Genomic DNA, 20071 nt, shown 5'->3' on the forward strand with positions numbered 1-20071 from the left:
CTACTATGCCTGCGCAATGTGCTGGTAGTCCCAAGAAACGCAAGACAAAGTGTAAAGCTGTGGATTCTGATCTTGGGAAGACACTCAGCAGTGTTGAAGAGAAGGCAAAGCGATCATGGATCCAATCACAGGCTGATGTATCACCACCAGTAAAGCCCCCACAGTCAGTCCCTGACTTGGACGACACTGACAACTCGAACCTTCGACATACTAATCATGCAGGTGCTGGGAAGGGGGGTAGGAATAGTCAGCTTGAGAGAATTAGTGCCTTGTTGGAGGCACCTGGGCAGGCAACCAAACCCAAAGGCTCAACCACCCTTGATTCTAACGTTCCTGTGAACCCTCTTGCTCCATTACCACCTAGCAAGGGTCACAGGAGTCGCTCAAAGGTAACTTTTCATGTATTCATCAGCAATGTTACTAACTAGTATGATGCTATGTTGAAGGCTCCTCCACTGTACAGTGCCTCACAGCCAGTGGTAGATTCCAGCACTCTGCCTCCAAGGAAACAAGGCAAAAAAGTCAAGGTTAGCATCTCTTTTGTAATTCTGTAGACTAACTGTTTACTTGAAACTCTATCAAGAAGATTGCTGCCTTTGCCTCTAACATCAAGGCGCCCAATCAACCAAACTTTGTACAGCGCAAAGATGGTGAATGTTTCGGGTTCCATCCATCAATCAGCCCTTCTTGCACAGAGAAAGTTCTTGATGCCTCTTTGAAGACGACCTCAGTTGAGATGAGGCCACATCCACAAGCTGACTTCTATGCAAATATAGATCCTTCTCTCTGGCCAATCAGTCAGGAAGCACAAGGTGAAGCTAGCTATTGTGGCGCCTCCCTCCCATCAATTGGCCAGGAAGCTCAAGCTGAAGTCTCGACATCTGAGGATGATGATTCCTCTACTGATGACACTGACGAAAGCGACACTGATGAAGAAAGTGATAAGGACAACGGTGAAATTGGTTGGGGAGGAGTCCATGGGAGTCATAGTGTGCATCCTGGTACATGATCATTTACTAATCATATCTGTCACTAACAAGATACAGGCTTTTCAAAGGAAGGAACATCGGTGCCCCAACCTCGGGCTGTCACCCTACCTTCTGATTTTGAGTTCCAGCATTCATGAGATGAAGATGAGAATGTTGCAATAGGATCGTTAACAGTTGACAAGACCTCCAGTAGCAGTAGCAGTAGCAGCAATATCATGAGTGAGGTATGTCCTTCATAATTTCACAGAGTTCATTAATCATTTTTTGAAGCCTACCAAGCTGGAGGATGTCTTACAGAGTCACCACAAGAAAAATGGATGTCCACACCTCCCTGACCCTGAAATGCTTGATCTCATCCATTGCCAAGAGACTCAAGCCACAAATACAAAGTTGCGCAACTCTGGCATTAAGGCTAAGGTCAAATCAGCCAAGTCTAAGGCACCAACTGAAGGCCCTAAGCTGACCCAACTCAGCTGGTATCCTCCACAATGGAAGACCTTTCTTGAGGAGGCAAAATCAGAGTGTCATGTCCAGCACGCAATTGAGAATGCATTCCTGGATGCCGTCAAGGATTTGCCTCTTTCAGTCACTGAAGCACTCATGTCGTCACTTGTGGAATGGCTTGAAGCAGGTAACGAGGTGGAAGTGGGTATGTTATTGTTTTCTCCAAGATATCTCACTCATGAGGTTGACTAGGTATATGGCCTGAGCACAAGGCTAATATGGCCAAGTTGGTAAGTATGTCCATTGTCACTTGCTCATTTCCTCACACACTATTATCTAGCTATATGAAGACTTATCAACCTGGCACTCCAACCTCAAGAAGATAGCTATCAGCATCATGCCCTCCATGTACAACCTCATCCCCCCAGCTGAGGTACCTCCTCAAGCTTGCACTGCCTGGGTTGAGAATGCTGCTTCAGAATTGTTGGACAAGTCTTTCTTTCTTCACGACAGTGTGGATGACCTTGGGAAAACCAACAACACTGCTCACCCTGCACTCAAGGCAGCTGCTGTCGCCTTCTTCTACACTGGTTCCTATCGCATCACTCACAGGAGACCCAATGTCTTCAAAGAGGAGTTACCTTTGGAGTCTCTGGCTTTGGTTTGCGCTGTGGTACTTTTTTGATATTTTATATTGATTATGTGCTGACACCAAATTTGTAGTACAACTGCATCTTTGACAGACTAATCAAGAATGGCAGTGGCAAGTATTTTCCAAAGTTTACTGCCAAAGACTACTCCTCTGTCTATTTCTCAATGGTTGCCAAACTCAAGAATATCATGAAGCACAAGTATCATGGCCCTAAGTTGACATGACAGCTTCGCGAGTGGGCTGCAGAAGGATGGTAAGGAGTTTTTTTTCAAAATAAGTCTTCGCTAATTAAATCCACACAGGGCGCAGTCCTGCAAACTTGACGGCAAGGACACATCAAAGCATCATCATTTGCAGGTCCTGCTTGATTAGATTTGGACTGCTATTTTGCGACTATCTCTCTCTCTCTCGCATTCATACATCCATCATTAGTAGTGCTAGTGTATCCACATTCGTGTTTCTGTGTTACTACTATCATCTGTGATCCAATACATTTTTTTGATTGTGTACGTCTTTTGCATGTGTGGACAGAATGGTACAGCTTAGTGTGCTACTGGACAGTAGCACATGATTTTTTGTTGTCACACTTTTGAAATATTGTACATCACACATTCTCAGTGGGTGTCTGTGGCGGTCTGTACAGGAACCCACAGAATGAAGTGTTATTGTAGTGAAGTGTACAGAAGGGACTAAGCTGTGTATCTATCGCATTGTACAGCTCTGTACAGTTCTGTACAGAACAAAGTAGTTTGCTGATGCTGAGAGTTCTTGAAGAGGGCAGTTGAGAAGGTACATCCGTATCTTGCCCTTCATCAGCTTCTTCTTCTTCTTCTGACACATACCTTTATCTGTAGGCTCGTCCTCATCATCTGCCTCATCACCGTCATCTTTGTGACTATGTTTCAGGCAATTAACCTCGTGTTGGAGGTTCTCACATATACTCCACAGTGCCTGTACATCCGACGCAGTTTCTAAGTCTGGCTGGATAGCATGTTGGTCACTGGGGGGCAGTGATTGGGGTATGTGATTTTGATGGGGCAGATTCTGTTGAGGCTGACCCTGAACAGCCTGCACTGCAAGAGTGAGTAAAACATCTGGCACCAAGTTTGCCAGCAAGTTGTGCAATGCAACAGGTGCTGGTGGGGGATCATTTGGGCCACCAGACAGGGGTGGATATGGTGGAGGAGGAGACCCTGCTGGAGGACCTTGCTGTTTCCTGCTGCTGTTGATGCGCATTTTTGCTGGGTATATGTACTGATTCCACTGGGTATATGCACTCAATTTGGGGCTCAGGGATCAGGTTGGGGAGAAAAGGTGAACAGATGTGTAGCATACCTGTACTCAACCCATATCAGGATATGTATGCACAATGTGGCTACCTGTCCTAATTCATACATATTAAACCACCTCAAATGGCAGTGTGCACACCTTAGTTGACCTCAAGTATACCTATGGTAGCCATAGTATACACCAGTTTATCTCGCCGTACTGTTTATACCTCGGATACTTATAGGATCCATATCTCTCCTTCGCCGGTATACCTTATGTGATTGTACATGTGTGTACCTATGGTAGACTTTGTACCCACGGGTGTCTCACCCACGTTTCACATAGATCCATAACGCAGTGAATGGAGGTGGGTTTGGTATGCATCAATATCTGGCGGTGGACGCGTTTGACTCGAGTCAAGGATTTGGACTTGTTTGGTTTTGGCACGGGCAGTTGTGGGAACAACTTGGAGAGAAGCATTCAACCAAAGGCTTGTTCAACGCGCAGACACGAGTTGACATTGGGCTGACCAGGTATTCTCAAGACTTGGTCCTTGTTCAGTGTCACCCGTTTCGTCTTCACATCCATGAATCCGACTTTTATGTTCTCCCCTGGTGTTTCTACAACATTCTCACGCTCAATCCTCCTCCACCATGTCAGCTCAATTGAATGAGTCGTACGGAATCATTCGACTTTTCTGTGCGCTCCGTTTTCAGCAGTTTGTATTTTTTTTTTGTCCATTAGCTTACAAAATACACTCGACTCTACATTTTGCTTTCAAAGTGTGCTAAATGAGTGGTACGACACCATGATACAAGTCCAGGACCAGCAACCATCACAAGGCACTCTGAGACTGACATATCCCCTTCAACTTCTGAGGCCACTTTTGCTGAAGACTGATCATGACTTTGTCTATACTTCTCTAGCACAGATTCTTCCGCTAATCCAACTGAGTGATCTCCATTTTCATACCAGCCCCTATCGTGCCGAACTGCGATCAACAACATGGAAATACACGTGTAGTATAGCCTGAACCCTCAACCTCTTCTCCTCTCCCTCAGCCGAACTTCATCTACAGTCCCAGTCATTCCACCTGCCTCCGTCTTTTCCTACCACTCATCCTGAACCCCTCTCAATTTCCGATGCTGCGTGTCATTCGTTGTCTGTTTCGTCCCACCATCATGCATAGAGGCTTTGCAAGCCAATATATCAGACTTGAAGGTGGGTTGCTCCATATCACATTTGCATCCATTTCGCAATCCTCACACTCTTTTCACAGTCATCAGCGGAAAAAATCTTCAAGTCCCATCCAAGCGCATTCCCGCAGGCATTTACATATCTATCAATGTCAATTCCCAGAGACGCTGGAAATCGGCCGTCAGTGTCTTATCATCTGACCAATCTGTAGCGTGGGGCGACACTGTGACTCTGTAAAGTCCAAGACTTTCCGATACGATGTGAGAGCTGATCTTCGGTTTATAGATCATCCCATACCTCACCTGCATTATCAATAGAGATCTGGGCATCCTATGAGGCCGGTCGAATGCTAGGCAGCGGAGAGGTCATTGGGAAACTTCAGACGTCGTGGGATGAGCTACTCGATCATGGAGATGAACCTTTCGGTGAGTCATTTTCTCCTCATCCACGCACATACTAACATCTCGTAGTTTTGTCCTTCCCACCCGTTCGCGGTGTCCACCCTTCCCTCATGCTCAAGGCCACCATTGCACATGCTTGCGACGATCAGGAGGGCGCGCTGTCTGATGTAAGTGACGCTAGTCTCTACTATTAGCTTTGCTGACGGTTCGCCAATCGTAGTCCCTCGTAGACTGTGAGATCACTCGAGACACAGATGCGGGCCACGCACAATTTGCCGCATACATCGCGAGCAAGACGGTCTCTCACCTGAACGATGCGGTGCAGCATTTTCAGTTGGTTCTAGACCAGTGTCCCGTCAGCCATCCCGACCACGCAGCAGCCCTCACCAACCTTGCGTATGCGCGCCTTCAGGGGTATATTCGCAATGGTCTTGAAGATATTGATACCCCCACTTCGCTGTTCCGCGATGTCCTTGCATTGCGTCCGCAGTGCCATCCGGATCATCCATTATCTCTATACAATCTCACCGAAGCGCTGACTTGGCGCCACAACAAGAAAAGTACTGCTGCCGACATTTGCGAATCCGCCAAACTCTATCATGAGCTACTGCCTCTCTGTCCAGAGGGCACCTACCTTCATAGCATCGCGGCAGGGACAAATGGTGTCGATTATGTGATCAACAGATGCAACAATCTTCCGATAGACACATCTGACGAAGGCATCCACCTTCGACGAGTGGTCGTCGAGCTCTGTCCTCTGGGCCATCAACACCGTCCCAGAGCACTTGACAACCTTGCGTGGGTTCTCGCATTGCGTTTTCAACAACACGGCAGTATTGATGATCTTGATACGAGCATACAACTTCGTCGTGAGGCCGTGTCTCTATGCCCCGAGGGACATACTGACCGTGCTGACTACCTGAACAACTTGGCCTTCTCGCTCGGATACCGCTTCGATCACCAAGGCAAACCTAATGACCTCGATGAGGTCATCTCTTTGTACGAAGAAGCGCTGCGCCTGCGCCCTGTTGGGCACCAATATCGTGATACCCCATTGGACAACCTAGGGCTCGCCCTCATCCGCCGTTTCAACAAACGCGGCGACATTGAAGACATCACCCGAGCTATCAGCCTCTTTCGCGAGGCACTGACATTGCGCCCACCTGAGCATCCAGATCGTAATACCACGCTTAACAACCTTGCCCTCGCGCTCGACACCAGATACGACAAATTGCATGTCATTGAGGATCTTAACGAGGCCATTGATCGGTATCGCGAATCCCTTCAGTTAACCCGGCATGACCATCCCGAGCGCCATTCAAATCTTGTCAATTTGAGCGCGTCGCTCTGCTCTCGTTTCACGCAAGCTCGGGAGAATGAAGATATCGAGGAGGCGATTAATCTCTGCCGAGAGTCGTTGGCGGCTCTGTCTTCACTTCATCCGGACAGGTATTTCAGCCACATGCGACTGCAGCAGGCTTATTTGTCTCGTTACCGGATTCTACGCGATGCTGCTGATTTGTCGCTCGCTATAGAGAACTTCAGACTGGCGTCAAGGCATCCTACTCAAGGCTTTCCACGTCGCATTATGATAGCATGTAACTGGGTTATCGCTGCAGAGCAACACAGTCATACATCTGCATTGGAGGCCTACTACACATGTTTTGACCTTCTTGACGGTCATTTGGCAACACGATCGTCGGCAACGTCACGACGCGAAGCTGCTGCTGCCTTCCATTACGCCAGATCATTGCCTGTAGATGCTGCATCATGTGCCATACGCCGTGACAATCTACAACACGCAGTGGAACTCGTGGAGCAGGGCCGTGGCCAGCAATGGTCGCTGGCATCTCGACTCAAGACTCCAGTTGAAGACCTCCAATTAGCAAATCCAAAATTGGCGCACAATTATTTGGACCTGAGCAGGCGCATTTCTAATGCTGCCCAGAGTTCTGTGACCATCACGGACAAAGCTGCTGCTGATTGGGCAGCAGTCGAGTACAGGAGACTTACAAGGCAATGGGAAGCTGCAGTTGCTGAAATTCGTAATCTTAAAGCGTTCTCGCGCTTCCTGCTCCCGCCTTCGTACGAAGACTTGCAAGCGGCAGCACGCCAGGGCCCTGTCATCATCCTTATTGCCAGCCAATATTCGTGCAGTGCCATCATTATTCCAACCTCAGGAGAACCCCGTCATATTCCCTTACCGTCTGTCACTCTCACTGATCTGAATAATCTGAGGGATCGCTTCGCCAGGGCCATACGACACGCATCCATCATGGGCCCAAAGTTGCCTCGGAACGATCTGATAGTCCTCTTGCGGACAGTATGGGAAGAGATCATGCTCCCCGTCGTAAACGTACTCGAACATGTACTTAAGCTAAAGCATGGCTCTCGAATCTGGCTATGTCCAACTGCAGCTTTCACATCTATTCCTCTCCATGCAGCTCACCCCTTTCAAACGAGGGCAGATCGCTCTAAAGAGCCATGCCTGGAGGATCTCTATATCTGCTCTTACACGCCGACACTTTCGGCTCTCGTTAGATCTAGACAGATGATGAAGAAGCGCGTCACTCCATCCTTTGTGACAATCGGCCAGGGTCAACCGGGTACGGGGAAAGGCAAGGCGCTCTTGGCTGTCGACAGCGAGCTCGAGCTTGTCCATAAGCTCGTCCCTGCGACGGCCAACGGTACCACTATTTCTGGTGACGCAGCCACACGAGCAGGTGCACTCAAAGCTTTGGAAGAGAACACCTGGGTGCACCTCGCTTGCCATGGCAAGCAGGACCCTACGCAGCCTTACAATTCCCACTTCGTCATGAGAGACGAACATCTGACGCTGCTCGATATCATGGAGAAACATGTCCCGCATGCTGAGTTCGCATTCTTGTCCGCTTGTCATACCGCCGTCGGCGATAAGGAGACGCCCGACGAGGTGATTCATCTCGCAGCTGGTCTCCAATTTTCGGGGTTCAAGAGCGTCATTGGCACGCTGTGGGAGGTCGACGATTCTGTCGCAAAGCACGTTGTCAAAGCGTTCTACGAGAATTTGTTCAATGGTTTAGAGGAGGGTGGTGTCATGGACTGTACGAAGGCGGCCTGGGCACTCAACCGTGCTACGCACGCTGTGAAGACGAAAGTACCGCTTGAGCAGAGGATGGTTTTCATTCATATCGGTGTATAGTTCCTGCTATATTGCTTCATCTGGTACGGTTTCACATGTTCTTTGTATCACGTTCTTTTTGTCCCCGATGTACTTCAAGTTGCTGCAATTACTGAATTCACCTGTTACATCTGTCACGTACTCATATGCTATCTTGTTTCGCTTTCGCTTTCGTTTTTGTCTACTCTCAGAGTCTTCAGCAAATTCATTCGTTGCTCGATGATTGTGTATTTGTGTATCCGAATATCAATGTTCGTGACATTGTTTTTGCGGACTCGACTCGGACCTTCAAGCGCCCATGTTCTTTAACTCCTTGATAAGCGCCACATCGCAACAAATATCAGGATAGGAGCAGAGCTCATCTACTGACCCACTAAATAGGAGCCGCTTATACCAATGCTTTCATGATCAGTACCGAGACCTAAGGGAATGCTAGGGTTCACCATCCATGATCTCAGTTCTGGGCCTAGGTTATACGAGTGGAAATTTTAGACTTCACGCAGTACATCAATGTCTCCCAAAAAATATACCACCCCACGACGTCCAGTTTCCACTGGTAGATCACAAACCCGAGTATCAGATGGCAGACACCCTCTCTCATGCTCTGGGATTGAGCATATGCAGACTGGGTGTGCATCGCAAACAGATGACGGTACAGAGGACGGTTCAGACCTTTATCACCAGCTCCATTACATTCACAGACGCTCCGTGTTACCCATGATATAATTCACTAGAATGCAGTGAGCGCGCTCGTCTTTAATACACATATGATGGTTGTATGCATTCCTCATCTTGAACTCGAAAACGCACAGATATGAAGTACCGCTTCCGATTGCTTGCAATTGTATTCGACTGTATCATTGTCGAGGTGTCAGCTTGGTCAAAGGGGACTCGATTCCTGGTATGTAGCACTTCGACATGATCGCAACGCTGATGTGGTAGGAGTCGAGTAGTACGAGATTGGCTGCACGATCTCGTATTTGCCGCTAACTGCGGTGACGCAATTGAACCCCCGGTCAGAGGCACGTATGATCGCAGGAGTATTCTGCGAACAGCATCACATGCAGGGCGTCTATAAATGTGTTAATATCGCGAAGATGATAACGGCGAGTACAACACCTTTGCAACTTATTGCAGTAACAGAAATGACAACCTACGGCTAGTCCACCTCAGCCGTGTCCGACATCACCGCGACGTCCGGAATAGCGGAAGACGCAACGCGACTCATGGTTCCAATCCGGCAGGAAGGCTTTTCACCAAGGCTGTTACTATGAAGAACCGGAAAACGTTTGACACCCGGAGTCTCGAGCTACTGCCGATAACGTGTTACATGTCATAGCGTTGTAGCAACATGATTTACTCAGGCTAATCGGAGTGTTGCTCCACGAAACCTGTGTCTTGACTTTCAAGTGCCACGTCGATTCAAAGGGCCAAACCGATTGCAGGAAATGAATAACGAGACTGAATATGACTGGCTACGACAGACGATCCAAAAAACCAGCAAGCATTCTACATAAAATAATACTATAAAAATATTTTCTCAATCAGATTCAACTCTGCGAAATAGCCTTGATCATCTCCGCACCAATAGCGCTCGCCTCATCAAACCTACTCTCAAAGAATGACGCAGGTCTCCAAGAACCTGCGTTTATACAACTCCAAGCTTCCAAACGACACACACTGGCTCCACCCACGAGCGGCGATAACGAATTCGAGATCGTCTGACCGGTGGGTGACGTCGTACACCGCTGAACGAATAGCAGAGTCCAGCCGTTTCGGGGAACGAAAGAGGTACTCTGCGACACCGATCCACATTCTGAATATGGGCGTTGCTGCGAGGTCGAGGTGGTGGAAAGGCTGGATCTTGAGGTGGGCCCAGCAGTCGACCATCGCAAGGAGTGCGAGGTGCGAGTTGGATGGGGGCGCGGACGTCCCGGTTGGACTTCCGTTTAACTTGGGATTTCCGCCGATGGTGAACTGGTCGAGGACGTCTTCAGTAAGGAATATTGGTGCGCGCTCCGCTTCGACGGTGCCGAAGACTTGTTCGCGTGCCTCGTAAATGCGGGCACGGAGGCCTTCTTCATCACCTGCGAGCATGAGCTTGAAGAGGGCAGTTGCAGAAGAAGCATATTGGTCGATCTGGATGCGCGCGGAGGGATTGAGAATGGCGAGGCCTGCATAAACGTGCCACTTGTTCGCGTAAATGCGGAGCATGATGTTTACTTTGACAGTTTCAATTCCGCCGACGTATTGGCCCTGTTCCCAGGGGTAAGAGCGCTGGCTTGCCCAGGCTGTGCCCATGCTGTATGATGAAAGTGTGAGTCAGAAGTGAAGTCATGGAAGAGTGACAGGTTCTTGGCTCGTACGTGAGGAAGGCAGCGTGTGTAACCGCTTGGACATTGGCGGTAACGAGGTCGTGGTCTTCGTATGTCAAATATACGAAGCGTGAGCCGAAGCATCGGAAGATGCTTTCTACCAGGTGAAGGGAGGAGTCTGGAGCGCGGTGTTGTATGAGAACCTGTCAAAGATAAGAGGATGAGGATTGGCGATAAGGTAGGGGGGAACGGCAATCACCAGGGGCTGTCCCTCTGGGGAAACGGTGGGACCATGGAGAGAATGAAGGGACACGATGTGGACGTCTGGAGGAAGATACTTTTCAAATGCGACCTTCTCGGGAGCTTTGACTGAAGTCTGGCCAGAGACGATTGCACCGACCTTGGTTGCTATGTACAAGTTCACACGAAAGACAGGTTAAGGAGGAGAATTTGAAGGTATGGGAAGACGTACAAGGGCCATACTGTGAGACGACATGGCTGATGTACTCGGCCTCCACGGAGTACATGATGAAGTCTGAAATTCTAGAAACCTCGTGTCCATTTGGATAGACTGTTATGCCAGGAACGTCTGCATATTGGAGTTTCAAGGCGTCAAATTTATCGGGAAGATCACAGACGCTGATTCTAGAGGCCAAATATATAGGTGAGATGGAGAGATGTTCACATCAGGTAAATGATAAGTACTTTTTCCAGCCTGCTTTAGAGAGGTGTTTCGCATACATAGCGCCCATTGCACCCATTCCGATTAAACCGATTGTGGGATGTTCTTCTGCGGGGTCATTGGGGGAGATATTGGTGCGAACCATGATGGGAGTTTAGCTGAGAAGATAGAAGGAAGGTTGGAGATTAAAAGGAGGCGAGAAGGTGGATACCTGGATACGAATGGCTATGACCCGAATGTGCTAGCGATTGGACTAGCAGGTAGCTAGTACTTTTGTATCTGAATGTTTCAGACTACGGGCGTGGGAGAGCGTAAGCAACGGTCCAAGACCTCCACCAAGGAGATAAAATAACCATATGCATGAGGGGGAGATGGAAGAACTGATAAGGCTGGCTTAAGCGCTCTATCCGCGTTTAAATATAAAGTCTAATTTTCAAGCTAGACTGCCAGCAGTTCACTTCAGGTATCGTCGTCGTCGTCGACGTCGACCATGCATTGGTATGTTCATTTCAATATCTGACAGGACGAGTCTCATACTGAAACCCACAAAGTCCCCATTTATAGCATACTCTGGTTGCTATTGACGAGTCGACGACCAACTCCCACATTCTTTCATTTTTCAATCACACTCGTTAAGCTTCCTGCTCCTCGTGTAAACCCTCTTTTCACTTCAAAGTTTCTCCGATCAGAAGTGAGTATAGACCGAACTAGACTAAATTTGCCTCATATCGCTCATACCGGATCGCCTTTCCGTAATCCTAATTCTAGCTCCAACCTCTCCTTCAGGCGTCTACTAGACCTTCTCTCTCTTCCACTTCACATCAAACTGGCCTGTATCATGTGCGTATTCCTTCTACTTCTAGTTCTTAATATCCTTAATCATATCCTGTCCAGGCTTGTCTAACGGTTCCTAGAGATCTTGATCGCCTCACTCTCGACTCCTTCATACAATTCACGATCTGATCGGCAATAACAGACCATAATGTTTCCTAACAATCAAACTCCACGCAAGCGCGCTGTTTCCTACTCTGCAGATCAAGTTGGACACCACCATAACCCCCATGTTCATGAACGCCTCCCCTCATCAATCGCATCCTCCTCCAAATCTCGCGAACAAAGTACCTCCCCCAGGTCCGCTTCACGACACCGTTACGCGCCTCACAACATCGTCCCGGATCACAATAATCCTTCTTTCCCATCCCCTCATAATCCCAGTGCCCAGTCAAGCCCCCTCACGTCCCCGTCCTCCGCACATGGCGGCAGCAGCCGCTTCGCTGACTCACAATCATCATTCACATCCGAATCTGCCAGCGCCAGCGCTGATCCCCGGCGCTCCCGCTCACTATTCGAACACAATCGGGTGCCTGCAACGTCACTTCATCCATATCTCGGTACCCCTCCATCCTCGGCACTAAGCGGTCGCTCCAGATCCATCACTGAATCTGATCTTCTCCCTATGCACGCTGTCACTTGCAAACGTGCGTCCAAATATCTCCCATCTTCTGCGCGCGCCCGCACAGCGCCCAGTTCACCCAGTCCCGCTACCCTGGAGACCCCTGAGTCCCCTGTTGCTATGGGCATCAAGTTTTTCCTCAGCAAACCTGCACTGCCGTCCCCCACTCGCCTATCACTACACTCGGATGCGGGGGCCTCGTCACATTCGCGACTCACAATCCCTCGTAAATCCAGATCCCATCCGCCTGAACTCGATGTCTCGGCAATCCCCTTCTCACCCGGATACGTGCACCCGAATCTTGCTACGAGTGCAAACACTTCACCTTCCTCTAGCGTACCACTCATAAGCCAAGACAACATTTCCTCGTCTGCCAATTCGATGCCTACACAGGGGAAGGGCCAAAGGCAGCGGAATGTTCTCCGTAGGAAGCCGTCTGCAAAGGCCAAAGAAAGAATGCAACGAGATATGGAAATAAAACAGAAGGCAACAACTGCCTCGCCCTCGCCTTCTGCGCATGGTTCTGTGTCCAAAGATCTCCACCCAAGTACTGTTGTTCAGCTGTACGACGAATTACCAGTGCAGCCCACGGAAGGATATTCTGAAGATGATCCTCACTCGCCTTCTCCGGTTCCATACTATACTGTCTACGGGACGCAGTCGGAGCACAGAATTACTGCGGGAGGGCCGGATGATAACAGCAATTGGTCCTTTCACGCTCATGTCCTTGCCGAACAGCGGGCTCAAACACTCCCCTCCGAGCCGAGCAGAAGCCTTTCAAGGAAGGGAAGCCTCTCGAGAAGAGTGTCCAATAAATGGAAAAAAGCAACGGGAGAAGGCGTTAAGGCTGACGAGTCTCCCCTGCCTGACCCTTCCAATGACCGATCAAGTCTACAAGAGCGCCGTTCTTCTCGCCGTCTCAAAGACCGCGGACAGTTCACAGATGCAGGGGAGTTTGGTAACGACCACATCCGCTCAGCGACCGACCCGCAGAGCAAGTCCGAAGGTTCTAAGATTTGGAAGCTCATGAAGCGGATCAGCACGGGCGCGCTTCGTGAGCGCTTCTACGCTGATACAGCTGCGCCACCTGTCCCTGCCATTCCACAAGAGTTGCTCAACACACCCTCTCCCCGGTCCAAGACAGTAAACAAAGACGCGCAGGCTACGTCACAAAAATCTTACAGCGCATCTGTACCAAGGAATATTGCTAGCTCAGGCCCGCGGCCGAGCATAGCAACATCCTCATCTTCCCCTAATTCATCCGAAATGGCTTCGGCAAGTTTCTTTCATATGTCCCACTCGAGGGGATCGTCGGTGTCTTCATATGGGGAGGAGACTGTGCCGGGTTTTCCCAGTATGGGGGATCGTCATATTGTGCCCCCACGGGAGATCCACAAGATTTTGGGTGATCACACAAAAGATCAGGGCTCGATGTCGCATTCTGGCAGGCGCAGCTATTCTAGCGGTCGAAGCTATTCCGGGCGAGCTACGCCGACCGCAGAAGGCAAGGCCGATGATCAGCACCAGGAAACCTCGACACGTACCCACACATCTCCGATCACGCACCCCATTCATTCATTAACCTCTCTCAGAACACACAGGCTTGTCGAGAAGCCGCCTACAGCCGCACACACTCATTTACTTCCAGATGGAAATACCTCTCTTTCTCCACCACCACGACCTGCGCGAGGTGCGATGTGCTCAAGCAGGTCGGAGAGTGAACCTTCACCTTCCCAATCCACATTTACTACTGCTGATGAAGAACCAAACCCACGAATATCTCTCCAAGCGCCCGGTACCCTCAGTGAAGCATCCACCGCTAAGATGCGGACATCGTCAAGATCATCGACTTCCACGTCCAAAGACACATCGTCCTCACAACTTCGGTCTGCCGTTAATTACCGCGAACTCAATGCTCCCCGCCGTCCGCCCCTCACAGAGCGCGAGAAGGCTGAGATTTGGAATGATCTCATCGAGCGCAGCGAGCAAGCAGGAGGAACGCTCCACCTTGGTGGTGATGGCGAACTTGAGTCAGATAATTTACGCTTTTCTGGATACTCTGAGCTTTCATGATACACTTCCACCGATATACCCAACGACAGCACATTTGCAATTATGGTTCTAATCTAAAGGAGCTAATTATAATCGGTCTTGAGGTCGTTCAAACGTTCTTTGTTTCGTAGTAGTAGCAATACCCCGTTCGTGTATTTGTTCTAGTTAAACGATGTTGATTGTCGCAGTTCCTAGCGGGACCCTGATTTCGTGAGTGCATGACAACGCGTTGTTGACGGCTATTGACGCGACGAAATGACACGTACCTCACATGAATGTCACATGGCAGTCCACTTGTCACCAGACACTCTCAAGCTGGCAATTGCATTGTTCTCTCAACACCTACCGACATCTCCAACTCTCCATCCTAATGGGTTCGACGCTCAGCCATACATCGCTCGAATGGGCCGTGGCAGCTGGCATCGCAGGGGCAGCAGCATACAGCTACCTCACATACGCCAACACCGATACACCTACTACCACCTCTGAACACCCAACCACCGGTAGAAAAGGCACGAAAAGCAAGAAAAAGAAACAGACACCGAAAGCCACCGGCATCTCAAAGCCGTCTGAGAAGTCCATCACCACCACCACCACCTCCTCCATCACTGCCACTAGTACCACCACCGCCACCACCGCCACCGCAACGTCTGCGCATGGTAATCCTGTGCCTGAACCTACTGTCGTTCCATTTCCGCATGTTATTCCCGGCGAATTTGACGCCGTTCTCTCTAGCTCGGAGGACCAGAGTGTACAGGTGAAAACGAAGAAGAAGAAGACGAAGACGAAGACAAAGAAGCAGACGGAGAAGCAGAAGGAGAAGCAAAAAGTAACGGGGACAACTCTTGATGATGCATCTGAACGCCAGTCATCTTCCCTAGCATCGCAGTCAAGCGGTGATGTTCCCAGAACATACATTGACATGCCTAGCGAGGTGTTTTCTCCAAAAGCGGAACAGGAACTGCGCACGCTTCAAATACGGTCTTCTTCTCCGTCATTTGACACTGATTCCTCGTGGATGCGGATAGACACCCGTCAGAGAGCACGAGGCGCTAAGACCGCTACTGGATCAGACAATCAAATACTTGCGATAACAACGGATATGACGAGCAGTGACGTGGGTCCGTCAACCGGCGACTCTGTAATTGCCGAACGTACGGATGAGGATGGAGATGCTAGTCTAGACGTAGGCATCCCAGGAGATAAGCGTCGAACGTTGGCAGAAAGGCTTTTACCCAGACATAGGAAGACAGCCGTCGATGAGTAAGTCGAATTTCACTTCATTCATCCCCATATGTTCATTGGACCACCTGGTGATGTTATTCGTAAAGCATGCTTGAGCGCCCAGATTATCCTGGTTTAGCGCGTGTGATGCGTGTTCAACCCCGGCCCGATGAGGCGCCGGCACCAGGATTTTCCTGGAAGGATTACGAAGATGTGGATGACAGCAGTGGTACTTTAAACGATGCGGATGGGGAGGGCGATGGTGAATGGGGCATTGTGAAGGGCAAGGGTCGCACAAGTAATTTATTCCTATTCTTTTTTCGATTTATTATGAAATTAACATGGCCGCAGAAGTATCACGACCCTCGACCACGCCTTCGCAACTTGTACAGCAAGTTCCACAGGCACTGACAAAGAAACAGCGGCAAAATGCGAAACGGAATCAGATGTTGAAAGATGCTAAAGCTGAGGCTGAGGCTGACAGGCTGACAAAACTTGCCGAACATAGGCGTGCTTTGGAGCGTGAAAAGATCATCGATCAATCACGCCGTGGAGGGGGTAAGCAAACTAGCGGTGGCATGCAAGCTACCGTGGATAGCCGGGGGAAGCTAGTATGGGACTAGGATTCACCCTACACTAGTTTCAGAATACTAAATGGGAGCACCATGATCTGCGCTAGAGACATTTACTGACATGTTTAGGATAGGCTTAGTAGACTCGTGGTATTACTAGAATACAGATCTCGTAATTGTGTCGTATAAGATGCTCAGAAAAAACGAGGCTAGTGGGGTATGTGATCGCCAAATTAAAGCGAAAAGGTCATGTCCGGCACACCGGGAATGGAGTCTGTAGAAGGTATTTTTCATACAAGGTTGACGCGTGGTGTGGAGTGTGAGCAGAATGAATAGAACTGAATGCCACCAATGATGATCAGAATTAACCTATGAGCCGACGAAATGCCGGAAGAGTCTATCGCTCTACAGGACCTTGCCTTCGGTCTCTGTTATCCCCCCCTTCCCGCCCTACGGAAGGATCACCGTAACGCCTAGATGACGATAAATGGTGTGTCCCTGGCGACATTGACGGGCCTTCCATTGTAATACTTGCTGAGGTGGACATCGCAGCATGTTCCATCGTTTGAGGATGCCGCAAAGAAGTTCCACTGGGTCTTTCCAACTTCTTAGAACCGGGCGCAGACGCTCGCCCAGTATTCTGAACGTCTGCGCGTGGAAGTTTTTTGGCTGGGCATCAGCATTGTAAGGAGATGTGATGGAAGCTAACGAAAGCGGGGACTGTCTGACAATAGTGGGAGACTTGGCATCCGAGGGATGACGGAGATGAGATGGGCCCGCGCTCTGTGAGACCGATTGGGTGTTTGACGAGGATGAAATGGAAGGCCCGTGACCAATTCCGGACCCCACGATATGAGGAGAGGAAGAGCCGACATAAGATTGTGATTTTGCCGGGTCTTGGGTGAAAGAAGATGACGGGGGAACATACAATGTTTGTCCCGCGGACGAATGGGCTGAATGGTAGGAGGTTACGTTGTCAGATGACGACGCCCCTGAAATTTCAGCAGGGATTGAATACATGGGCACGTTGGCAGGGCCGCCTGGTGGGGGGAAATAGCGCGTGACCATGGATTCAAGGTGATCAAGTCTTGACTTGAGTTCGTCGTATTCAGCCCTACTCCTGGCCTTGAGTTCTTCATATTCAGCGCGACTGACGTATTTGTCCCTGAACATATATAAGGGTGGAACTTCCCGAGCGTGAAAGATGCTGCTTACACAGGCTCTAAAGTTCGCCATTGACATTTTGACTGTTCACCACGCCTAGTACATGGCCCACAGGGCTGAGCTCTGTAAATGCGAAGTCAAAACAGCGCGGCGAGATGGTCACATTTCAACGGCCGACCTGTCACATTTAATCTTACGCCTTTTGCACTCTGTAGAGATCGCGTGACGTGGATAAAAAGAGTAACATAAACAAGGGAACAATGATTATCGATAACGATGAGCAACGGATTTGTAAATGAATAATAAATAAAACTTACCATTACAGCTCAGAGCTTGCCGTCGCCTTTTCTTTTTAGCGGGACCTTGCTGCTCTATCTCACCTTCTGGCTCGGAATCTAACATTTCCGAACGACCATAGAGAGCATGCTGTGAGGGAGGTTGTTGGATTTCAGAGGAGCCAGAAGGCCCTGAATAAGGACTTGGGAGTGGATATGTGTATGCAGAAGGGTCAGTAGGGGGCATATGTTGAGCCATGCCGGAAGGTGGAAGATAGGGGTGGAGTTGACGAATAGAAGGCAAAGATGGTTGCTGGTATGGGGCGATAGGACGGGTCTGTGGTGAGTTGGAGGAAGCCATTAAACGTGGAGGGGGGGGATGATTTCTGCCTGGGTCAGGTTGCCTATTGCTGTCCATAGTTGAAAGGACAGAATCAGTAAAGGGTGGGACGGAGAAATCAAGATCGACAGGGCATTTAATACGAACCGGAAAGAAGAGGAGAATGATTTTAAAGCTAGTTACCTGTGACTAAATTGAAGCAGGGTGGCTGTTCGGTTATATAAGGGGAATTTGGATTAGTGTTTCAGCGAAAAGGTCACTAATAAGAGAAATTTCGGATAGTGACAGAAGCCTGGTCCGGGCCTTGCGCCAATCGATCGGTGTGGTACGGAAGGTTACGTTGAAGAGCCTGCCCCTTGATCAAACTACCTGTGAGCTCAGGTTCGTAACTAACAAACTTCAACAAACCTTACCTTAGAGTCCGCTAGTCTCCGCTATCCTCGGCTGTTAACCGGCTGAAAATGCATCAAACAAAATCAAAAGACTACACCTTGCGGGACCTTTGGAGATAGCAAGCGTCGTTGCTAGCTACAGGCACAAATTCAGTTCCGGTGATTTGCTAATGACAGTGTGGAATTAAGCTTTAGTGCATTTTGATTTCGGTTGTTCCCGGCCGGACATACACGGACATGTGGAGAGACCTGTCTATCTTTCTATCTAACCACAGCTGCTAACCACAGCTGTGCTCTTTCTGATAGGTCCATTTCTCGGTCCTTCCAACCCTCGCAGCACTCGCCGCCATGTACCGCTCTTTCATGTCCGTAGACCCGCGTTTACCGGAAAAGACGGTCAGCCGCCCTCTTCCACCGGATCATACGTACGTCCACTACTACTATGGAAGGTCTGTGATATAGTTGCCTTATTCACCTCTGCGCGTCTATCCGTCTCGAATCCTTTCATCTCTTATCAATTCGACAATCCTCATCATCTGCCTCGCGGTTGCACTTCTTGACACATGACATCTCTTTCATGGTCATATCAACAGGTGCGTCATACATGAGGCCAGAGGCTCAAGCCTCTTTGGTCACTGATCATCAACCTTGTGAACGGGCCATCATTTTGCGCCCATACCATGTATATTTGGTAACAATCGCTCCTCTTAGAGCGTTGCATAATATCCGAATGACGCCCACATTTGTCTTTACCATACTCATCGCCATCGTGTGTATCGTAAGTTTAGGACCATCGATACCGCGACCTATTGTTCCTAGTATCCTACAAATCTTTTCCCTCGGGTTTCAAAAAATTCCATGTCTTCGAATTCATGGCTTATTGACTGAATGGCGAACCACTCCGCCTTGCTAATGGGCTATTTACAGCTGACGTGCGGCCATTCTCATGGTAACTACTTCATGTCTCTTTATTGTCATCTCTCGCCCTATGAACAGAATGTCTCAATGAGATTCCTGCCACAGTGGTATTATTATCCTCCATCCATCTTCTCATTTTCCGTGAAAGCCTATCAATTTCAGAGGAAGCCACAGGAAGCCGCCCGGACAATTTTAGCCCGCTAACTCCAGAGCGCCTCTTCCGTAATCTCCGTCACATCAATCCCGACGCTAGTAAAATTCCATCAGGTTATATTCTCATAACATCAACGGAGGAAAGTTACTGCGGTGTCGTGGGGCAAGACTTTCCCCACAATCGTGTGTTGCTTGACGTTAGCGACGTAAATACGAAGGAGGAAACACCTAACGCCGCTTTTGCCTGAGCCAAGTGACTGCAGATCGCTCGTCCCTGTTGACATCATATAGTTGACAGCATGTGTGCGAATTCGCTTATGGAGATACTCCAATGAGAAGCCTCCATCCACCTTTTCTATTCGCTCGGATCGATTATTATTCAAAGTGGTGCATGTGCCTTAACGCCGCGAATATAGCAA

General features: G+C 49.2%; 7 protein-coding genes across 7 annotated transcripts; 4 read left to right on the top strand and 3 right to left on the bottom strand.

The window, feature by feature from the left end:
- Positions 1-5: 5 nt before the first annotated feature.
- Positions 6-2309, top strand: BJ212DRAFT_1480496 (uncharacterized protein; the record flags this gene model as incomplete). Its single annotated transcript, XM_041340094.1, has 8 exons — positions 6-389; positions 447-527; positions 584-1001; positions 1134-1213; positions 1260-1638; positions 1686-1723; positions 1774-2106; positions 2157-2309. The coding sequence occupies 8 exons, from the start codon at positions 6-8 to the stop codon at positions 2307-2309; spliced, it is 1866 nt and encodes a 621-aa protein (XP_041193685.1).
- Positions 2310-2787: 478 nt separating this feature from the next.
- BJ212DRAFT_1480497 (uncharacterized protein) lies at positions 2788-3321 on the bottom strand (the record flags this gene model as incomplete). The annotated part of the gene is made up of 1 exon (XM_041340095.1): positions 2788-3321. The coding sequence occupies one exon, from the start codon at positions 3319-3321 to the stop codon at positions 2788-2790; it is 534 nt and encodes a 177-aa protein (XP_041193686.1).
- An 846-nt stretch (positions 3322-4167) lies between these two features.
- Positions 4168-8133, top strand: BJ212DRAFT_1461066 (CHAT domain-containing protein; the record flags this gene model as incomplete). The annotated part of the gene is made up of 2 exons (XM_041338916.1): positions 4168-4575; positions 5657-8133. Exons 1-2 carry the CDS (start codon positions 4497-4499, stop codon positions 8131-8133), a joined length of 2556 nt encoding a protein of 851 aa, XP_041193687.1. The 5' UTR covers positions 4168-4496.
- Positions 8134-9477: 1344 nt separating this feature from the next.
- BJ212DRAFT_1351990 (uncharacterized protein) lies at positions 9478-11499 on the bottom strand. The gene is made up of 6 exons (XM_041335546.1): positions 11133-11499; positions 10900-11072; positions 10687-10835; positions 10479-10630; positions 9767-10414; positions 9478-9744 (listed from the first exon to the last, which is right to left on the bottom strand). The coding sequence occupies exons 1-6, from the start codon at positions 11252-11254 to the stop codon at positions 9663-9665; spliced, it is 1326 nt and encodes a 441-aa protein (XP_041193688.1). The 5' UTR covers positions 11255-11499; the 3' UTR covers positions 9478-9662.
- A 592-nt stretch (positions 11500-12091) lies between these two features.
- Positions 12092-14635, top strand: BJ212DRAFT_1480500 (uncharacterized protein; the record flags this gene model as incomplete). Its single annotated transcript, XM_041340096.1, has 1 exon — positions 12092-14635. One exon carries the CDS (start codon positions 12092-12094, stop codon positions 14633-14635), a length of 2544 nt encoding a protein of 847 aa, XP_041193689.1.
- A 349-nt stretch (positions 14636-14984) lies between these two features.
- BJ212DRAFT_1270875 (uncharacterized protein) lies at positions 14985-16461 on the top strand (the record flags this gene model as incomplete). The annotated part of the gene is made up of 3 exons (XM_041330924.1): positions 14985-15877; positions 15946-16136; positions 16190-16461. The coding sequence occupies 3 exons, from the start codon at positions 14985-14987 to the stop codon at positions 16459-16461; spliced, it is 1356 nt and encodes a 451-aa protein (XP_041193690.1).
- A 119-nt stretch (positions 16462-16580) lies between these two features.
- Positions 16581-18748, bottom strand: BJ212DRAFT_1351999 (uncharacterized protein). The gene is made up of 6 exons (XM_041335547.1): positions 18678-18748; positions 18603-18623; positions 17892-18544; positions 17753-17783; positions 17626-17697; positions 16581-17575 (listed from the first exon to the last, which is right to left on the bottom strand). The coding sequence occupies exons 3-6, from the start codon at positions 18265-18267 to the stop codon at positions 16861-16863; spliced, it is 1194 nt and encodes a 397-aa protein (XP_041193691.1). The 5' UTR covers positions 18268-18544; positions 18603-18623; positions 18678-18748; the 3' UTR covers positions 16581-16860.
- Positions 18749-20071: the final 1323 nt, after the last annotated feature.

Source organism: Suillus subaureus, assembly GCF_016647635.1.
Source record: "Suillus subaureus strain MN1 chromosome Unknown BJ212scaffold_14, whole genome shotgun sequence".
NCBI lineage: Eukaryota > Fungi > Basidiomycota > Agaricomycetes > Boletales > Suillaceae > Suillus > Suillus subaureus.